The following is an 18,534-nucleotide window of genomic DNA, read 5'->3' as shown; positions in this document are numbered from 1 at the left end:
AGCTGTGTACAGGTTGAATTCCACACATTCAAGCGCATTCAAACAGAGACTCAGTGGAGCGGATTGTGTGCTACATCTGCTTAATCAGGTCATGTGACTTTTGACGTGGAAGCGCATCAGTCGACACCAGAGGGTTAAGATATGTGTAATATATGAAATGACACAGGAAAAAAGTATTGCACACCTGAAGAAAGGGACTTGCAAAAAGACATGGAAAACCAAGACACCAGCTGGAATCTATCGATTATTAGAAAGTCATCCTACCCCTTGGCAGTGCAAATTAATGTAAGATGGTTGAGTCCCAACTGATGGCCTGTAAAAGTGTGTCTCATTACCAATGTGTCATACAAGAAACATCTCATGATGGATATTATTATTGTAAAACATACAACCCCAATTCCATTGAAGTTGGGACGTTGTGTAAAATGTAAATAAAAACAAAATACAATGATTTGCAAATCCTCTTCAACCTATATTCAACTGAATACACCACAAAGTCAAGATATTTAATTTTTAAACTGATAAACTTTATTGTTTTTTTGCAAATATTTGCTTATTTTGAAATGAATGCCTGCAACACGATTTTAAAAAGCTGGGACAGTGGTATGTTTACCACCGTGTTACACCACCTTTCCATCTAACAACACTCAATAAGCGTTTGGGAACTGAGGACACTAATTGTTGAAGCTTTGTAGGTGGAATTCTTTCCCATTCTTGCTTCATGTACGACTTCAGTTGTTCAACAGTCCGGGGTCTCCGTTGTCGTATTCTGCGCTTCATAATGCGCCACATTTTCAATGGGCGACAGGTCTGGATTGCAGGCAGGCCAGTCTAGTACCTGCACTCTTTTACTACGAAGCCACGCTGTTGTAACACATGCAGAATTGTCTTGCTGAAATAAGCAGGGGCGTCTCTGAAAAAAGACGCTGCTTGGATGGCAGCATGTGTTGCTCCAAAACCTGAATGTACCTTTCAGCACTGATGGTGCCATCACAGATGTGTCAGCTGCCCATGCCATGGGCACTAATACACACCCATACCATCACAGATGCTTGCTTTTGAACTTTGCACTGGTAACAATCTGGATGGTCTTTTTCTTCTTTTGTCTGGAGGACACAACATCCATGATTTCCAAAAACAATCTGAAATGTGGACTCATCGGACCACAGCACACTTTTCCACTTTGCATCTGTCCATTTCAAATGAGCTCGGGCCCAGAGAAGGTGGCTGCGTTTCTGGATGTTGTTGACATATGGCTTTCGCTTTGCATGGTAGAGTTCTTGCACTTGTAGATGTAGCAACGAACTGTGTTAACTGACAATGGTTTTCTGAAGTGTTCCTGAGCCTACGTGGTAAGATCCTTTACACAATGATGCCAGTTTTTAATGCAGTGCCGCCTGAAGGATCGAAGGTCACAGGCATTTAATGTTGGTTTTCGGCCTTGTCGCTTACGTGTAGAAAGTTCTGCAGATTCTCCGAATCTTCTGATTATATTATGGACTGTAGATGATGGAATCCCTAAACTCCTTGCAATTGAACATTGAGAAATATTGTTCATAAACTGTTGGACTACTTTTTCACGCAGATGTTCGCAAAGTGGTGATCCTCGCCCCATCTTTGCTTGTGAACAGCTGAGCCTTTTGGGGATGCTCCTTTTACACCCAATCATGGCGCTCACAATTAGTGTCCTCAGTTCCCAACTGCTTATTGAGTGTTGTTAGTAGGAAAGGTGATGTAACACAGTGGTAAACATACCATTGTCCCAACTTTTTTTGAAACGTGTTGCAGACATCCATTTCAAAATGAGCAAATATTTGCACAAAACAACAAAGTTTATCAGTTTGACATTTCACACAACGTCCCAACTTCATTGGAAGTGGGGTTGTACTTATGAAATTGGTCACAGAAGGATTTCTAAACTTCTGAATGTTCCAGTGAGCACTGTGGCGCCATAATCTGGAAGTGGAAAGAACATAATTGTTATGTGGGCTGCTGAAGAGGAGGTACTGCTGGCCCACCACCACCAGAGGGCGCCCTGCTTGGAGTGCGGGCTCCAAGCACGAGAGGGCGCCAGACCCAGAAGAAGTGACAGCTGTCATTCATCCTCTGCACCAGCTGTCACTCGTTCATCATCATCATCATCATCACCATAAAGGCCGGACTGCAACTCCACCTCCTCGCCGAGAAATCGACTACTGAAGAGGTAATTTCTCTGCTGACTCGTACGTTGTGTAATAATCTGAACTTCTGTTGCAGCTGTTTTCCTGGTGTTTTCCTTATCTGTGGGATTGGCATTTGGTGTGACAGCGACGGCTTCGCCTCACACCCCAAACCAGATAAGTGGTTAATCAGGAGCTGCACGAGTGTGTGATTGGAGGTGGAGGTGCTCCCTCCTAACTGTGTGCAGACTGTGGATTACTGAGTGTGCGGACTCACACTCATTCATCTTGTCTCTGCTTTCTGCCAGCAGTACCAGGGTCGACAGTCGAAGACAGAGGCCACCTGGGGACTCGGGACTTGGCGGCTCCGGTGTTCTTCAGACCGTTGGTGGTGGAAGCCGTGTGGGACGCGGCTTCTCTCTCGTCGGGGGTCTTCTATCTTCAAGCCTGCCCACACGTCACCTGGTGTCAATTGACTTTGCAAATTTTGTGTTTTTAGTTGTGTATTATCACAACATTAAATTGTTACTTTTTGGCTTATTCATTGTCCGTTCATTTGCGCCCCCTGTTGTGGGTCCGTGCTACGACACCTTCCCAACAATAATTTCACCATAAACCGCCACAGCCAGGTGCTCCTCACAAGATTTCTGTCAGAGAAGTGAAAAGAATAATCAGAAGAGTTGTCCAAGAGCCAGGGACCACTTGTGTAGCGCAACTGAACAACTGTTTCAAAGAAAACAATAAATAATGCACTCAACCGCCATGGCCTGTATCAATCAATTAATCAATCAATTTTTTTTATATGAACTGTATATACCGCCTGTATGAACACTCACTCCACTGCTGAAGAAAAAGCATGCTGACATTTGTTTAAAATTTCAAAAACACCATACCAACAATGAAGCTGAGAGGTAGGAACATCATGGTGTGTGGCTTTTTTTCAGCATTTGGCACTGGAAAACGTCATTTAACTGAAGGAAGAATGAATGGAAAAATAATTTTTAAAAAATCTGTTGACATCTACCAGGATGAAGAAGATGAAACAAGGGTGGACATTTTAGCAAGACAAAGATCCCAAAGACACAGTCAAGGAGAAACCCTCAACTGTTTTCAGAGAATGAAGATAACGCTGCTAGAATGGCCAAGCCAATCACCTGACTTGAATCCAATACAAATTTATGGAAAGAACTAAAGATCAAAGTTCATAGAAGAGGTCCATGGAACCTTCAAGACTTGAAAACTGTTTGTTTGAAGAATGGGGTAAAATCACACCTGAACAATGCATGTGACTAGTTTCTCCATACAGGAGGCGTCTCGAAGCTGTTATTACCAACATAGGCTTTTATCCAAAGAATAAAATAAATTTCAGCAAATATGTTCAATACTTTTTCCTTGTCTCATTCCATTTTATTACATGTAACTTAATTTCTGTACATATTTGTTTTGCTTTATTTGCATGTACAGATTACTTGGGTTGTTACTGACATCTGGTGAAAATTTCATGTCAATAGCACCTTCAGCAATATGTTTACTGAGAAAAATTGTGACGTGTTCAATACTTATTTTACCTGCTGTATATACATACATACCAGTCTAACGTTTGGCCACATGTTCCTTTTCAATTGAATGGGAAAACTGCCAAGTCAGCAGTCTTCCCCATGATGTGTACTAGATCAGACTGAGATATTCGTGGTATTTATACTGCAAAAATAAAAATAACGACTTGAGAGAAAATATTCTATTTTGAGATATGCATTTTCTATTTTTATTTATTTATTTATTTATTTTGGAACTGCAGGTGATGACTATGAAAAGTAAAATTTTAAATCCAAGTTCAGCTGAGAGATGTTTTTTGTACACTGCCTGAGACTGCCCTCTGGCCGTTGGTTAGTGTTAGTGTTTTGTTGATCGTGGAAGAGAATAAAATCCAACATAGCGGTACGCAACTCCGAGCTTTTCATGTGTTGAACCGATGTTAAACTTCATAACATTGTTGCCTTGAATAAGATATGAACAAATCTGCATATTTACGTTGAGTAGTGAGCAGGCTAATGTGCTAGCCTACAATCAGTGGTGGGCACAGATAACCAAAAAATTTACTTCAATAACAGATAATCAGATATCTGAAAAGTTATCTTCAATAAAGTTAAAACAATAAACCACCCAAAAATGTATCAGAAGTTACAGATAACCAATAACCAATAAATTCCAGTATTGTCTCCAGTACACTTACAACTACTAACAAGCTGATTTTGAGTTTTAACATCACAATCGCTTTTGGAAGCATCAAAAGCAACAACAGACCCGAACAATGAGTCAGCACTTCTGTCTTTGAGCGTCCTGCTCCCTGCTGGAAGCTTCTGTCTACTACATAGTCCAGATCACTGTCATTCCGTGGGAATTGAATGCCAAAAGTGATTTTATTATTTAAATAGCATCAATACGGTATCAATAAGAAAAAAAAAAAACATGGGTGGCAATTTTACTTCTGCAATTTTGTGTTTTTATGCCAGAATACATGGCAACGCCATCATTTTCATGATTTTAACACTTTGACATCAGAAATGACACTATGTTTCTTGAGATAAACATTCATTCTTGAGGAAATATCTGCAGGAAACACCTACTAAACGACAGGTGGTTTTGCTATAGAACTGTATACCTTTGTGTGGCATATATGGAAAATAATTAAAAAATTTGAGGTTTTATTAACTGAAACTGAAGGACTTGATCCGTGACCGTTCAGTCCCTGTTTTCTTCTGAGGCATTACATTCGCCAGAATGTTTTCAAATGCATTTCTGGTTGGCATATGTTGCAACTGGTAGAAAAGCTAGGAGATGCAATTGGCAACTATGAAATGTCAGTTGTACCCAGATCTCTTTTTGCTTCTGATGGATCTCTGTTGATTCCAAGTGACAAATGCTCATTCATGAAAGAATTAGAGTCATACGAGGTCTGTTAGAGAAGTATCGGACCTTTTTATTTTTTGCAAAACCTACATGGATTTGAATCATGTGCGCTTGCATCAGCCAATGAACCTTCGTGCGCATGCGTGAGTTTTTTCACACCTGTCGGTTGCGTCAATCACCTGTGGGCAGGCTTTGAGTGAGCACTGGTCCACCCCTCTTGTCGGATTTTCATTGTCAGGAAAATGTCTGAATGGCTGGAGCAGCGCTGCATCAAATTTTTCAAGAAACTGTGTGAGACAGCCAGGTGGAAACCATTCGGAAAATTCAGACGGCTTTCGGTGAAAATCCTATGGGCATCACACAGATTAAGGAGCATTACAACCGGATTAAAGAAGGCCCACAGTGGCTGAGGGCGCGCCGCGCTTCGAGCGGCCATCGACAGGCTGAAATGACCAGGTCATTTCCAAAGTGAAGGCTGTGTTGATCCGGGACGTTGTGTGACTACCAGAGAAATGGCAGAAAAGGTGGACATCAGCCATTTTTCGTCAGATTCCACTGTTACAGGAGATTTTGTAATGAAAGACGTGCGGAGGCATTCGCACGTCGGGACGAAGCTGCAATGGCGTTAGGTCTTCCACCATTCAGAAGATTCAGACGGCTTTCGATGGCTTTTTAGTCGAGTGAGTATCCGAGAAATTGTGGAGAGCTGGGCATGTCACAACTTGTCCCGTGAGACTTCCAACACGGACTTGCTTTTGTTCTCCGCCATTGCGGCTTCATCCCGACGTGCGAATGCCTCCGCACGTCTTTCATTACAAAATATCCTGTAACAGTGGAATCTGACGAAAAATGGCTGATGTCCACCTTTTCTGCCATTTCTCTGGTAGTCACATGATGTCCCGGATCAACACAGCCTTCACTTTGGAAATGATCTGGTCATTTCAGCCTGTCGATGGCCACTCGAAGCGCGGCGCGTACCTCAGCCGCTGTGGGCCGTCTTTAATCCAGTTGTAATGCTCCTTAATCTGTGTGATGCCCATAGGATTTTCACCGAAAGCCATCTGAATTTTCCGAATGGTTTCCGCCTGGCTGTCTCACACAGTTTCTTGAAAAATTTGATGCAGCACTGCTCCAGCCGTTCAGACATTTTCCTGACAATGAAAATCCGACGAGAGGGGTGGACCAGTGCTCACTCAAAGCCTGCCCATAGGTGAATGACGCAACCGACAGGCGTGAAAAAACTCTTGCATGCGCACAAAGGTTCAAGCTTGGCTGATGCAAGCGCATATGATTCAAATCCATATAGTTTTTCCAAAAAATAAAAAGGTCCGATACTTTTCTAACAGACCTCGTATGTGCCAAGTACATCACAGTCCAGCCCAGACCATGCAATATCTTGTGATCAAAGTGAAGAAATGGCCTGTTCTGTAACTGATGAATTGATTAATGCAAATATGGAAAATGTCATGGGACAGGAGCAGACCACAAATGATGATGAAAATGTTCCATCAAATTATTCTGATGCTGATGATCAGGATGAAATTGTTTCCCTAGAATCAAGATTTGACAGGGAAAATTGAAAAGGTTATTATAATAGATGGACAAGGTATTGTGCAAGGTATGAAGAAGGTTCCTGGCATGCATACAATTGGTGATCTGGCAGATGCATTTGTCAAGAGGATTGACAAAATGCTGCAGTGGTATAATGAAGGTCGCATCATATTTGACCGGTATATAACTGGATCCCTGAAAGAAAAAACACGCAACAAGCGAGCAGGGGCTACACAACCAGTGAAATTCATTATTGAAGAGGCAGTGAATATACGCAATGTCTCCATTAAGCTTCTGCTGTCCCATCCAGACACCAAGGCCCAGTTGACAGAATTTTTGGGGAGAAGGCTGCTAAGGCAGTATGCTGAGAGTGAAAAGGGTCTTGTTGTTCTCTTTGGAACTGCAGTCTATGCTAATCATTCCAACATAATTAGTGAGCAAATCACTACTCACAATCATGAAGAGGCCGATACACAGATTCTGCTTCATGTGATTGATGTAACAACTCAAGGAATGTCAACACGAGATATATATGTATGGTCTCCTGACACAGATGTTTTTCTTTTGTTGATGGATCTTGCTGCAAACCACACTGTTCCAGGACAGCTGAAGATGCTTACTGGCAGAGGAAAGTTTTTCCATACAATTGACATAAAAGAGAGGTGCCATGCCATTGGTGTGGAGAAGACAAAGGCTTTGACTGGACTCCATAATTTCACTGGTGCCAACTGGGGGGGGAAAGTTTTTCAACATATCAAAGAAAACATGGATCATCAAGTTCTTGCAGCTTCCTCAATGCAGTGAACTTATCACATTTCAGATGTAGCTAGCTTTTGCCAGTATTGAGAGTTTTGTCTATAGTGCTTATGCTGGTAGAAATTCATGTGTCACACTTTCTGAACTCCGATGGGAGCTTTTCAAGGTTAAGAATTTGGAAGGGGAAAAACTTCCTCCAACACTAGGCACTCTCAAACCACATATACAGCGTGCCAATTTCATGTCCAACAGAGATAAAAGCTATGGGGAACCAAAACCTAACAGTTTGATTCCAGAGGGCAATGGATGGAAGATTGATGAGGATGGGAACCTTGTTCCAGTACGTCTTGAAAACCCAGCTCCATGTGCTGTACTGGAGCTATCGAAATGTGGGTACAAAGGTTCATGCAACCAAAATTGAACTCTTCATGCCACAAGAATAACCTACCATGCACAGCACTGTGCAAATGTCAGGACAGTGACAACTTTGAAAACTACCATGTGTGCCATGATGATCAATCAATCAATCAATCAATCAACTTTTTTCTTATATAGCGCCAAATCACAACAAACAGTTGCCCCAAGGCGCTCCATATTGTAAGGCAAGGCCATACAATAATTATGAAAAACCCCAACGGTCAAAACGACCCCCTATGAGCAAGCACTTGGCCACAGTGGGAAGGAAAAACTCCCTTTTAACAGGAAGAAACCTCCAGCAGAACCAGGCTCAGGGAGGGGCAGTCTTCTGCTGAGACTGGTTGGGGCTGAGGGAAAGAACCAGGAAAAAGACATGCCGTGAAGGGGGGCAGAGATCGATCACTAATGATTAAATGCGGAGTGATGCATACGGAGCAAAAAGAGAAAGAAACAGTGCATCATGGGAACCCCTCCACAGTCTACGTCTAAAGCAGCATAACCAAGGGATGGTCCAGGGTCACCCGATCCAGACCTAACTATAAGCCTTAGCGAAAAGGAAAGTTTTAAGCCTAATCTTAAAAGGAGAGAGGGTATCTGTCTCCCTGATCTGAATTGGGAGCTGGTTCCACAGGAGAGGAGCCTGAAAGCTGAAGGCTCTGCCTCCCATTCTACTCTTACAAACCCTAGGAACTACAAGTAAGCCCGCAATCTGAGAGCGAAGCGCTCTAATGGGGTAATATGGTACTACGAGGTCCCTAAGATAAGATGGGACCTGATTATTCAAAACCTTATAAGTAAGAAGAAGAATTTTAAATTCTATTCTAGAATTAACAGGAAGCCAATGAAGAGAGGCCAACACGGGTGAGATATGCTCTCTCCTGCTAGTCCCCGTCAGTACTCTAGCTGCAGCATTCTGAACCAACTGAAGGCTTTTTAGGGAACTTTTAGGACAACCTGATAATAATGAATTACAATAGTCCAGCCTAGAGGAAATAAATGCATGAATTAGTTTTTCAGCATCACTCTGAGACAAGACCTTTCTGATTTTAGAAATATTGCGTAAATGCAAAAAGGCAGTCCTACATATTTGTTTAATATGCGCTTTGAATGACATATCCTGATCAAAAATGACTCCAAGATTTCTCACAGTATTACTAGAGATCAGGGAAATGCCATCCAGAGTAACGATCTGGTTAGACACCATGCTTCTAAGATTTGTGGGGCCAAGTACAATAACTTCAGTTTTATCTGAGTTTAAAAGCAGGAAATTAGAGGTCATCCATGTCTTTATGTCTGTAAGACAATCCTGCAGTTTAGCTAATTGGTGTGTATCCTCTGGCTTCATGGATAGATAAAGCTGGGTATCATCTGCGTAACAATGAAAATTTAAGCAATACCGTCTAATAATACTGCCTAAGGGAAGCATGTATAAAGTGAATAAAATTGGTCCTAGCACAGAACCTTGTGGAACTCCATAATTAACTTTAGTCTGTGAAGAAGATTCCCCATTTACATGAACAAACTGTAATCTATTAGACAAATATGATTCAAACCACCGCAGCGCAGTGCCTTTAATACCTATGACATGCTCTAATCTCTGTAATAAAATTTTATGGTCAACAGTATCAAAAGCAGCACTGAGGTCCAACAGAACAAGCACAGAGATAAGTCCACTGTCCGAAGCCATAAGAAGATCATTTGTAACCTTCACTAATGCTGTTTCTGTACTATGATGAATTCTAAAACCTGACTGAAACTCTTCAAATAGACCATTCCTCTGCAGGTGATCAGTTAGCTGTTTTACAACTACCCTCTCAAGAATCTTTGAGAGAAAAGGAAGGTTGGAGATTGGCCTATAATTAGCTAAGATAGCTGGGTCAAGTGATGGCTTTTTAAGTAATGGTTTAATTACTGCCACCTTAAAGGCCTGTGGTACATAACCAACTAACAAAGATAGATTGATCATATTTAAGATTGAAGCATTAAATAATGGTAGGACTTCCTTGAGCAGCCTGGCAGGAATGGGGTCTAATAAGCATGTTGATGGTTTGGATGAAGTAACTAATGAAAATAACTCAGACAGAACAATCGGAGAGAAAGAGTCCAACCAAATACCGGCATCACTGAAAGCAGCCAAAGATAACGATACATCTTTGGGATGGTTATGAGTAATTTTTTCTCTAATAGTCAAAATTTTGTTAGCAAAGAAAGTCATGAAGTCATTACTAGTTAAAGTTAATGGAATACTCAGCTCAATAGAGCTCTGACTCTTTGTCAGCCTGGCTACAGTGCTGAAAAGAAACCTGGGGTTGTTCTTATTTTCTTCAATTAGTGATGAGTAGAAAGATGTCCTAGCTTTACGGAGGGCTTTTTTATAGAGCAACAAACTCTTTTTCCAGGCTAAGTGAAGATCTTCTAAATTAGTGAGACGCCATTTCCTCTCCAACTTACGGGTTATCTGCTTTAAGCTACGAGTTTGTGAGTTATACCACGGAGTCAGACACTTCTGATTTAAAGCTCTCTTTTTCAGAGGAGCTACAGCATCCAAAGTTGTCTTCAATGAGGATGTAAAACTATTGACGAGATACTCTATCTCACTTACAGAGTTTAGGTAGCTACTCTGCTCTGTGTTGGTATATGACATTAGAGAACATAAAGAAGGAATCATATCCTTAAACCTAGTTACAGCGCTTTCTGAAAGACTTCTAGTGTAATTAAACTTATTCCCCACTGCAGGGTAGTCCATCAGGGTAAATGTAAATGATATTAAAAAATGATCAGACAGAAGGGAGTTTTCAGGGAATACTGTTAAGTCTTCTATTTCCATACCATAAGTCAGAACAAGATCTAAAATATGATTAAAGTGGTGGGTGGACTCATTTACTTTTTGAGCAAAGCCGATAGAGTCTAATAATAGATTAAATGCAGTGTTGAGGCTGTCATTCTCAGCATCTGTGTGGATGTTAAAATCACCCACTATAATTATCTTATCTGAGCTAAGCACTAAGTCAGACAAAAGGTCTGAAAATTCACAGAGAAACTCACAGTAACGACCAGGTGGACGATAGATAATAACAAATAAAACTGGTTTTTGGGACTTCCAATTTGGATGGACAAGACTAAGAGACAAGCTTTCAAATGAATTAAAGCTCTGTCTAGGTTTTTGATTAATTAATAAGCTGGAATGGAAGATTGCTGCTAATCCTCCGCCCCGGGCCGTGCTACGAGCATTCTGACAGTTAGTGTGACTCGGGGGTGTTGACTCATTTAAACTAACATATTCATCCTGCTGTAACCAGGTTTCTGTTAGGCAGAATAAATCAATACGTTGATCAATTATTATATCATTTACCAACAGGGACTTAGAAGAGAGAGACCTAATGTTTAATAGACCACATTTAACTGTTTTAGTCTGTGGTGCAATTGAAGGTGCTATATTATTTTTTCTTTTTGAATTTTTATGCTTAAATAGATTTTTGCTGGTTATTGGTGGTCTGGGAGCAGGCACCGTCTCTACGGGGATGGGGTAATGAGGGGATGGCAGGGGGAGAGAAGCTGCAGAGAGGTGTATAAGACCACAGCTCTGCCTCCTGGTCCCAACGCTGGATAGTCACAGTTTGGAGGATCCAAGAAAATTGGCCAGATTTCTAGAAATGAGAGCTGCTCCATCTAAAGTGGGATGGATGCCGTCTCTCCTAACAAGACCAGGTTTTCCCCAGAAGCTTTGCCAATTATCAATGAAGCCCACCTCATTTTTTGGACACCACTCAGACAGCCAGCAATTCAAGGAGAACATGCGGCTAAACATGTCACTCCCGGTCCGATTGGGGAGGGGCCCAGAGAAAACAACAGAGTCCGACATTGTTTTTGCAAAGTTACACACCGATTTAATGTTAATTTTAGTGACCTCCGATTGGCGCAACCGAGTGTCATTACTGCCAACGTGAATTACAATCTTACCAAATTTACGCTTAGCCTTAGCCAGCAATTTCAAATGTCCTTCGATGTCGCCTGCTCTGGCCCCCGGAAGACAATTGACAATGGTTGCTGGTGTCGCTAACTTCACATTTCTCAAAACAGAGTCGCCAATAACCAGAGTTTGATCCTCAGCGAGTATATCGTCGAGTGGGGAAAAACGGTTAGAGATGCGAACGGGTTGACGGTGTACACGGGGCTTCTGTTTAGGGCTACGCTTCCTCCTCACAGTCACCCAGTCAGCCTGCTTTCCCGACTGCCCGGGATCTGCCAGGGGGGAACTAGCGGCGGTTAAGCCACCTTGGTCCGCACCGACTACAGGGGCCTGGCTAGCTGTAGAATTTTCCACGGTGCGGAGCCGAGTCTCCAATCCGCCCAGCCTGGCCTCCAAAGCTACGAATAAGCTGCACTTATTACAAGTACCGTTACTGCTAAAGGAGGCCGAGGAATAACTAAACATTTCACACCCAGAGCAGAAAAGTACGGGAGAGACAGGAGAAGCCGCCATGCTAAATCGGCTAAGAGCTAGTAGCTACGCAACCTAGCGGATTCCTAAAAACACACAAAGTGAATAACGTGTAAATAATTTAGAGGTGATTCAGCAGAAGGAGTGCCCCAATCAAGGCACCAAACAGGCCATGAAGCAGCACAGGAAACGCACGACAACAGCGAACGCACGACAACGGTGCTAAAATAAAATAAAATAAAAAATAAAAAAATAATAAAAAAATAAAAACGAAAGCGTTAGCAAGCTAGTTAGCTTGCCAACGCTGATGAAAGTTAGCTGATAAAAGTGCTCCGTCGCGATGTTTCGACCATTAGAGGTCTTCCTTAGGCGTTGGAGCACAGTAAAAAAGTAAAAAAAAGTAAAAAGGTAAAAAAGTAAAAAAGTCTTGAAAAAGACTGTTAGTTCAAGTCCAAAGCAGCAGGTAGCAGTCTCTGTGTAAACAGTCCCAACAGAGAGCCAAAATTCTGATGCAATCTCACTCGCTGTAGATCCTCCTCGGAATGATAGACACTTTGCATATTCTGCAGGCAGCAGTAGTTGATCACAGAACAGCTCTGGTTGACATTCCTGCTCAGAGGCTCCAATGATGATGTTTGAATATTTGCCTCACTCGATTGACAATTTCGATGGGAGAATTTATGTATGTTTTGGTGAATAAAATTGAAATTATACAAGATATTGACTTGATATTTGGTGAACCACTCACAGGTAGCAGGAGCGAAGTGCTTGGGAGATTTCATAAATTTTCAGTGAATAGTTTTTGAGAAATGATCATTTATAACAAATGGTCATGCCAGAAATCAATATCAAACCCAAAAGATGGGCATGCATATTAGGGCGTCCCCAAAAAAAAAAAAAAAAAAAAAAAAAAAAAAAAACACTAAATACTTCAAAGTAAAATTGCCACCCAAACTTTTCTGAATACTGATACCCATAGCAACTATCTTAAACAAACAAAAAAAATCACTTTTGGCACTGATTTCGCACAGGCCCCAACATTAGTTACATGGGCTACCCGACTAACATGGCTTCCAGCACAGAAGCAACTGAGAGAACCCGCGCCCCAACATTAGTTACATGGGCTACCCGACTAACATGGCTTCCAGCACAGAAGCAACTGAGAGAACCCGCAAAGCTCAGCTCTCTACCCAATCACAGCACTGCCATCAGGCGGAGGTCTTGGAAAATAAAGCAGTGCTGAGTTATGGTTTGGTGTATAAATAAAATGAATACTGATAGAATAACTCCATTAATGTCAGTTCTGTCATTTGTGCAAAGTTAAGATATAACATATATCTTTTAATGTTGAATAATGCACTAATTCTGAAGTTTTGTAACAAACACAGACAGATGGCATTCTGGGTAAAATGTGCCTCTGCTCACACTGATAGGATAATTCATTCTATGTAAACCAACACGTTAATGTGAGGTGTGTCGTGTGCTGGTGTTTACAGATAAATGTGCTTTTGTAAAATATGCCATTTTTTATTTGTAAAAAAAAGGGCATTTTCCAAAAAAAAAAAAAAAGCCAAGTTGTAATTAGATAACCGTCTGATATAACCAGTGTCAAAATAAACAGAACACTGGGATACGTCAATAGGGCGAATGATGAGAGCGTATCAATGCAGTTCTCAATGGCACCAGAGAGTCGATGCAGTCAAACAACATAAAGAGAATCCACATGATGACAATTGTAAATTAATATTATACTACAAAAATGTATTTTTTATGCTTTTCATCACGTTAATAGAGACTGCATGCATGATACCAATACCATGACAACTTGCTAAAACAATTATAACAAATCTGTGTCTGCTACGTTTAATCTGCGTGGAATTTAATAAACGCAAGCCGGATTTCAGACATATATATTAGTCTGGAACAAAGAGGACAAACAGTGTTGTAAAGAACAATAATCAAGACGTTAAAGAGCAAACTTCATTTTCCCCCAGAACGACATGATCAGGAAGTGAGCGTAGCTCACAGCAGCTATTGAAAATAACGGAGAGACAGCCTGTGATTCTCCCATGTTTACATAAAACAAACGCAATAACAACATCTATAAACCCAGAGAATATATTCATGAGAGTTTTAGGCACAATATAAAAATAGTTTTATGTTGCGATGTTAATGGTGTTGTCCATGTGCAGCGGTTAAAGTGCAGTTTTTGTAAATTAAGTTTGAAAAAAAAAGCTTCTGTTTACGTTTTGCTTCTGGAAACACCAGAGGATAGAGCGGTTTGTTCTAGAAACAGCTCTCCTCTTTTTGCAGAGGGTAGAATTACACCTGTTCACTTTTGTTTACCACGTTAACGGTCTAAAAGTTATCGGACAAACATTTATTGGAAGATAATTAGTCCAATAATGCTTTTCAAAGTTATCTGAAAAGATAATCCGATAATGAAAACGTTATCTTCAATAATTATCGGTTATCGGATTATCGGAACTGTGCCCACCACTGCCTACAATTACCATGTAACAAGCTAGTTTGCTATGTTAGATAGCTAACACCTTTTGTATGTTTTGTATTTCCTTTAGTTTTACGACAGCCTAAAGAGGGCAATGGTCAGAGGCCATTCTACAAATAAATCAGCACAAAAGGATATAAAGTCTGATTATTTGAAGCGTCATTATCTCACTGTCTCGCTGGTGAAAACTAGATACCTCAGAGTGAGAACAGCACATATAATGATTCGAGAATATATACATTTTTAACTTTCTGAAATACCTGACAAAAATATTGAACATTTTCACAATATTATAATTTTTGAAATGCACCTATATGGTCATTTTTCTTATATACCACTCCTCGTGTCTTCTTGTGTCTCTGTTTATCTGTGCAGTTGTAATATAAGCAATTATCCTCAGGATTAATCAAGTTTTCTGATTCTAATGCATTTCAGCTCCAACGACCAGTTGCTAAAACTTGCACCTGTTTCATCTGAGGAATTCTTTCTCTCGCTTGATGAACTCTGTTCTTCGTTGTGCTGGTCACTTTCCTCAATTTCTTCATCCTCTGACACTTAAAAAAAAAGTAAAAAATCTATTTTACCTTTTTATACACAGAACAGTTTTTCATTCACTGGCCATAAATAAAATATTTGCAACTTCTTCATTCTCAAATATGGAAAGAATGCCAAATGTTTTCAGACTATGCAGGTTACCTGTTGTCCCACCTGAAGGAAACAGTGATTTCTTAACCTAACACATGCAAAAGAAAAACAGGAAATGTTTACATCTGAATCATACAAAAAGCAGATAATAAGCTCAGCTACAATATGTTTATTAATGTATGATTTCTCACATTTTTACACTTCTTTTTAAATCCTGAACATTCCAGGTGTCCTTCCTGCAGTTAATCACACAAAATGCACAAAACATAATTTGTACAAAGAGATCTGCTGACACGGACTGACGCTGATGAAAATCAAACTGTCACGCTGTACTGTTCCATGTGTATTCAAAAAACAAAACCAACCTTTATCAGTTGTCCCAGCGAGGTGTTCTGACAGCGGATGGTCAACTTCCAGTTCTTAGAACTCTGCTTCCCTGAAAACCTTTCAAATTCAGTCGGCGTGAACCACTTCTTGTGTGCAAAAATGCACTTCTGCCCTAAAAGGAGAGGATCAAGAAGTGAAATAATCCTAAAACACAAGAAACTGCAATGATAAGATGCATGAGGACAATAGCCTCATAGATTAAGTCAAAATATTGGATGAACAAATCAACAAAATGTGGTTCCTAGTACAACCCAAATTCCAATGAAGATGGGACGTTGTGTGAAATGTAAATAAAACAGAATACAATGATGTGCAAATCCTCTTCAACCTATATTCAATTGAATACACCACAAAGACAAGATATTTAATGTTCAAACTGATAAACTTTATTGTTTTTGTGCAAATACAGTAGTGTTCAGAATAATGGTAGTACTATATGACGAAAAAGATTAATCTAGGTTTTGAGTATATTTCTTATTGTTACATGGGAAACAAGGTACCAGTAGATTCAGTAGATTCTCACAAATCCAACAAGACCAAGCATTCATGATATGCACACTCTTAAGGCTATGAAATTGGGCTATTAGTAAAAATAAAAGTAGAAAAGGGGGTGCTCACAATAATAGTAGTGTGGCATTCAGTCAGTGAGTTCATCAATTTTGTGGAACAAACAGGTGTGAATCAGGTGTCCCCTATGTAAGGATGAAGCCAGCACCTGTTGAACATGCTTTTCTCTTTGAAAGCCTGAGGAAAATGGGATGTTCAAGACATTGTTCAGAAGAACAGCATAGTTTGATTAAAAAGTTGATTGGAGAGGGGAAAACTTATACGCAGGTGCAAAAAATTATAGGCTGTTCATCTACAATGATCTCCAATGCTTTAAAATGGACAAAAAAAAAAAACAGAGATGCGTGGAAGAAAACGGAAAACAACCATCAAAATGGATAGAAGAATAACCAGAATGGCAAAGGCTCACCCATTGATCAGCTCCAGGATGATCAAAGACAGTCTGGAGTTACCTGTAAGTGCTGTGACAGTTAGAAGACGCCTGTGTGAAGCTAATTTATTTGCAAGAATCCCCCACAAAGTCCCTCTGTTAAATTAAAGACGTGCAGAAGAGGTTACAATTTGCCAAAGAACACATCAACTGGCCTAAAGAGAAATGGAGGAATATTTTGTGGACTGATGAGAGTAAAATTGTTTTTTTTTGGGTCCAAGGGCCGCAGACAGTTTGTGAGATGACCCCCAAACTCTGAATTCAAGCCACAGTTCACAGTGAAGACAGTGAAGCATGGTGGTGCAAGCATCATGATATGGGCATGTTTCTCCTACTATGGTGTTGGGCCTATATATCGCATACCAGGTATCATGGATCAGTTTGGATATGTCAAAATATTTGAAGAGGTCATGTTGCCTTATGCTGAAGAGGACATGCCCTTGAAATGGGTGTTTCAACAAGACAATGACCCCAAGCACACTAGTAACCAAGCAAAATCTTGGTTCCAAACCAACAAAATTAATGCCTCTCAGATGTTAAGAAATCATGAAAAACTGTGGTTATACAGCTAAATACTAGTTTAGTGATGCACAGGATTGCTAAAAAAGCAGTTTGAACATAATAGTTTTGAGTTTGTAGCATCAACAGCAGATGCTACTATTATTGTGAACACCCCCTTTTCTACTTTCTTTTTACTAATAGCCCAATTTCATAGCCTTAAGAGTGTGCATATCCTGAATGCTTGGTCTTGTTGGATTTGTGAGAATATACTGAATCTACTGGTACCTTGTTTCCCATGTAACAATAAGAAATATACTCAAAACCTGGATTAATCTTTTTAGTCACATAGCACTACTATTATTCTGAACACTACTGTATTTGCTCATTTTGAAATGGATGCCTGCAACATGTTTCCAAAAAGTTGGGACAGTGGTATGTTTACCACTGTGTTACATCACCTTTCCTTCTAACAACACTCAATGGAGTTGGAAAGGGCCTAGGTTGAAAAATAAAATATTATAAATCCAAATATCTTACTCTTTCTGTTTGAGGCACAAAACTTTTTGATATCCCCTCGCATATTGCCCCTGTGTGCTACTTAAAGTGTAGGTCACACGTAATGCCAATTTTTCATGAATATTTCAGACTAAAATTAAACAACAGTTTGAAATTTATCCTTTCCTGGTGCACAGTTCTTGAAGAGATGCTGCACCGTGTTTTCGGTGTCAGAACGGTTATTCTCGCTGGCAGAATCTTTTTTGATTGGCAGTTGGAAACACTTACATTAACGAGCGCGCATGGAGAATGTAGTGCGGATCCTCCACTCCACACGGAGGCAGAACTGACTATTTTCACTTTATTTTATTGTTTTTGGATCATGGGAATTTTGTCACTTGCAGACTGAACTATTAGGAGCAGATAAGGCGCTACGAGTCTTTTAACTTGAAGCGCAAAGCGGCCCGCTGTGCAACAAGAGGATCCATTCACAGCAGAGACTTGAACCATCAGCTGCAGACGCAATGAACGGATTACACCTGCAGCGGACCGTCATGGACTTTTCTTCTGCCAGGACAATGAATTATTTTCACACGTTTTCATCAAAACGAAGATGATCTTACTAAAAGGAACAGGTAAGACTATACACGTATTATTTTCTCCTTGTGTGAATGGTTTTAATATTTAATAATAACGTGTTATGCTATTCAAGAAGGAAACAATATTTATTTTAAAAATAGCTGATATTTTCAGTCCCTTCTGACAG

At 40.3% G+C, this 18,534-nt stretch overlaps 1 protein-coding gene across 2 annotated transcripts in view; it reads right to left on the bottom strand.

Annotated features, from left to right (window-relative positions):
- The window catches only part of LOC117528320 (nuclear body protein SP140-like protein), a 60,586-nt gene that overhangs the window by 17,326 nt on the left and 24,726 nt on the right, over nt 1–18,534 (bottom strand). For both annotated transcript variants that reach the window (XM_034190934.1, XM_034190935.1), the window contains exons 5-8: nt 15,754–15,887; nt 15,580–15,624; nt 15,440–15,476; nt 15,208–15,297 (exon numbers count right to left, since the gene is read on the bottom strand). In XM_034190934.1, the coding sequence (XP_034046825.1) occupies nt 15,208–15,297; nt 15,440–15,476; nt 15,580–15,624; nt 15,754–15,887 (306 nt within the window). The remainder of the gene's footprint in view (nt 1–15,207; nt 15,298–15,439; nt 15,477–15,579; nt 15,625–15,753; nt 15,888–18,534) is intronic.

Source organism: Thalassophryne amazonica, chromosome 16, assembly GCF_902500255.1.
Source record: "Thalassophryne amazonica chromosome 16, fThaAma1.1, whole genome shotgun sequence".
Lineage (NCBI taxonomy): Eukaryota > Metazoa > Chordata > Actinopteri > Batrachoidiformes > Batrachoididae > Thalassophryne > Thalassophryne amazonica.
The sequence above is the reverse complement of the archived record's forward strand: the minus strand, read 5'-3'. Positions and strand labels throughout refer to the sequence as shown.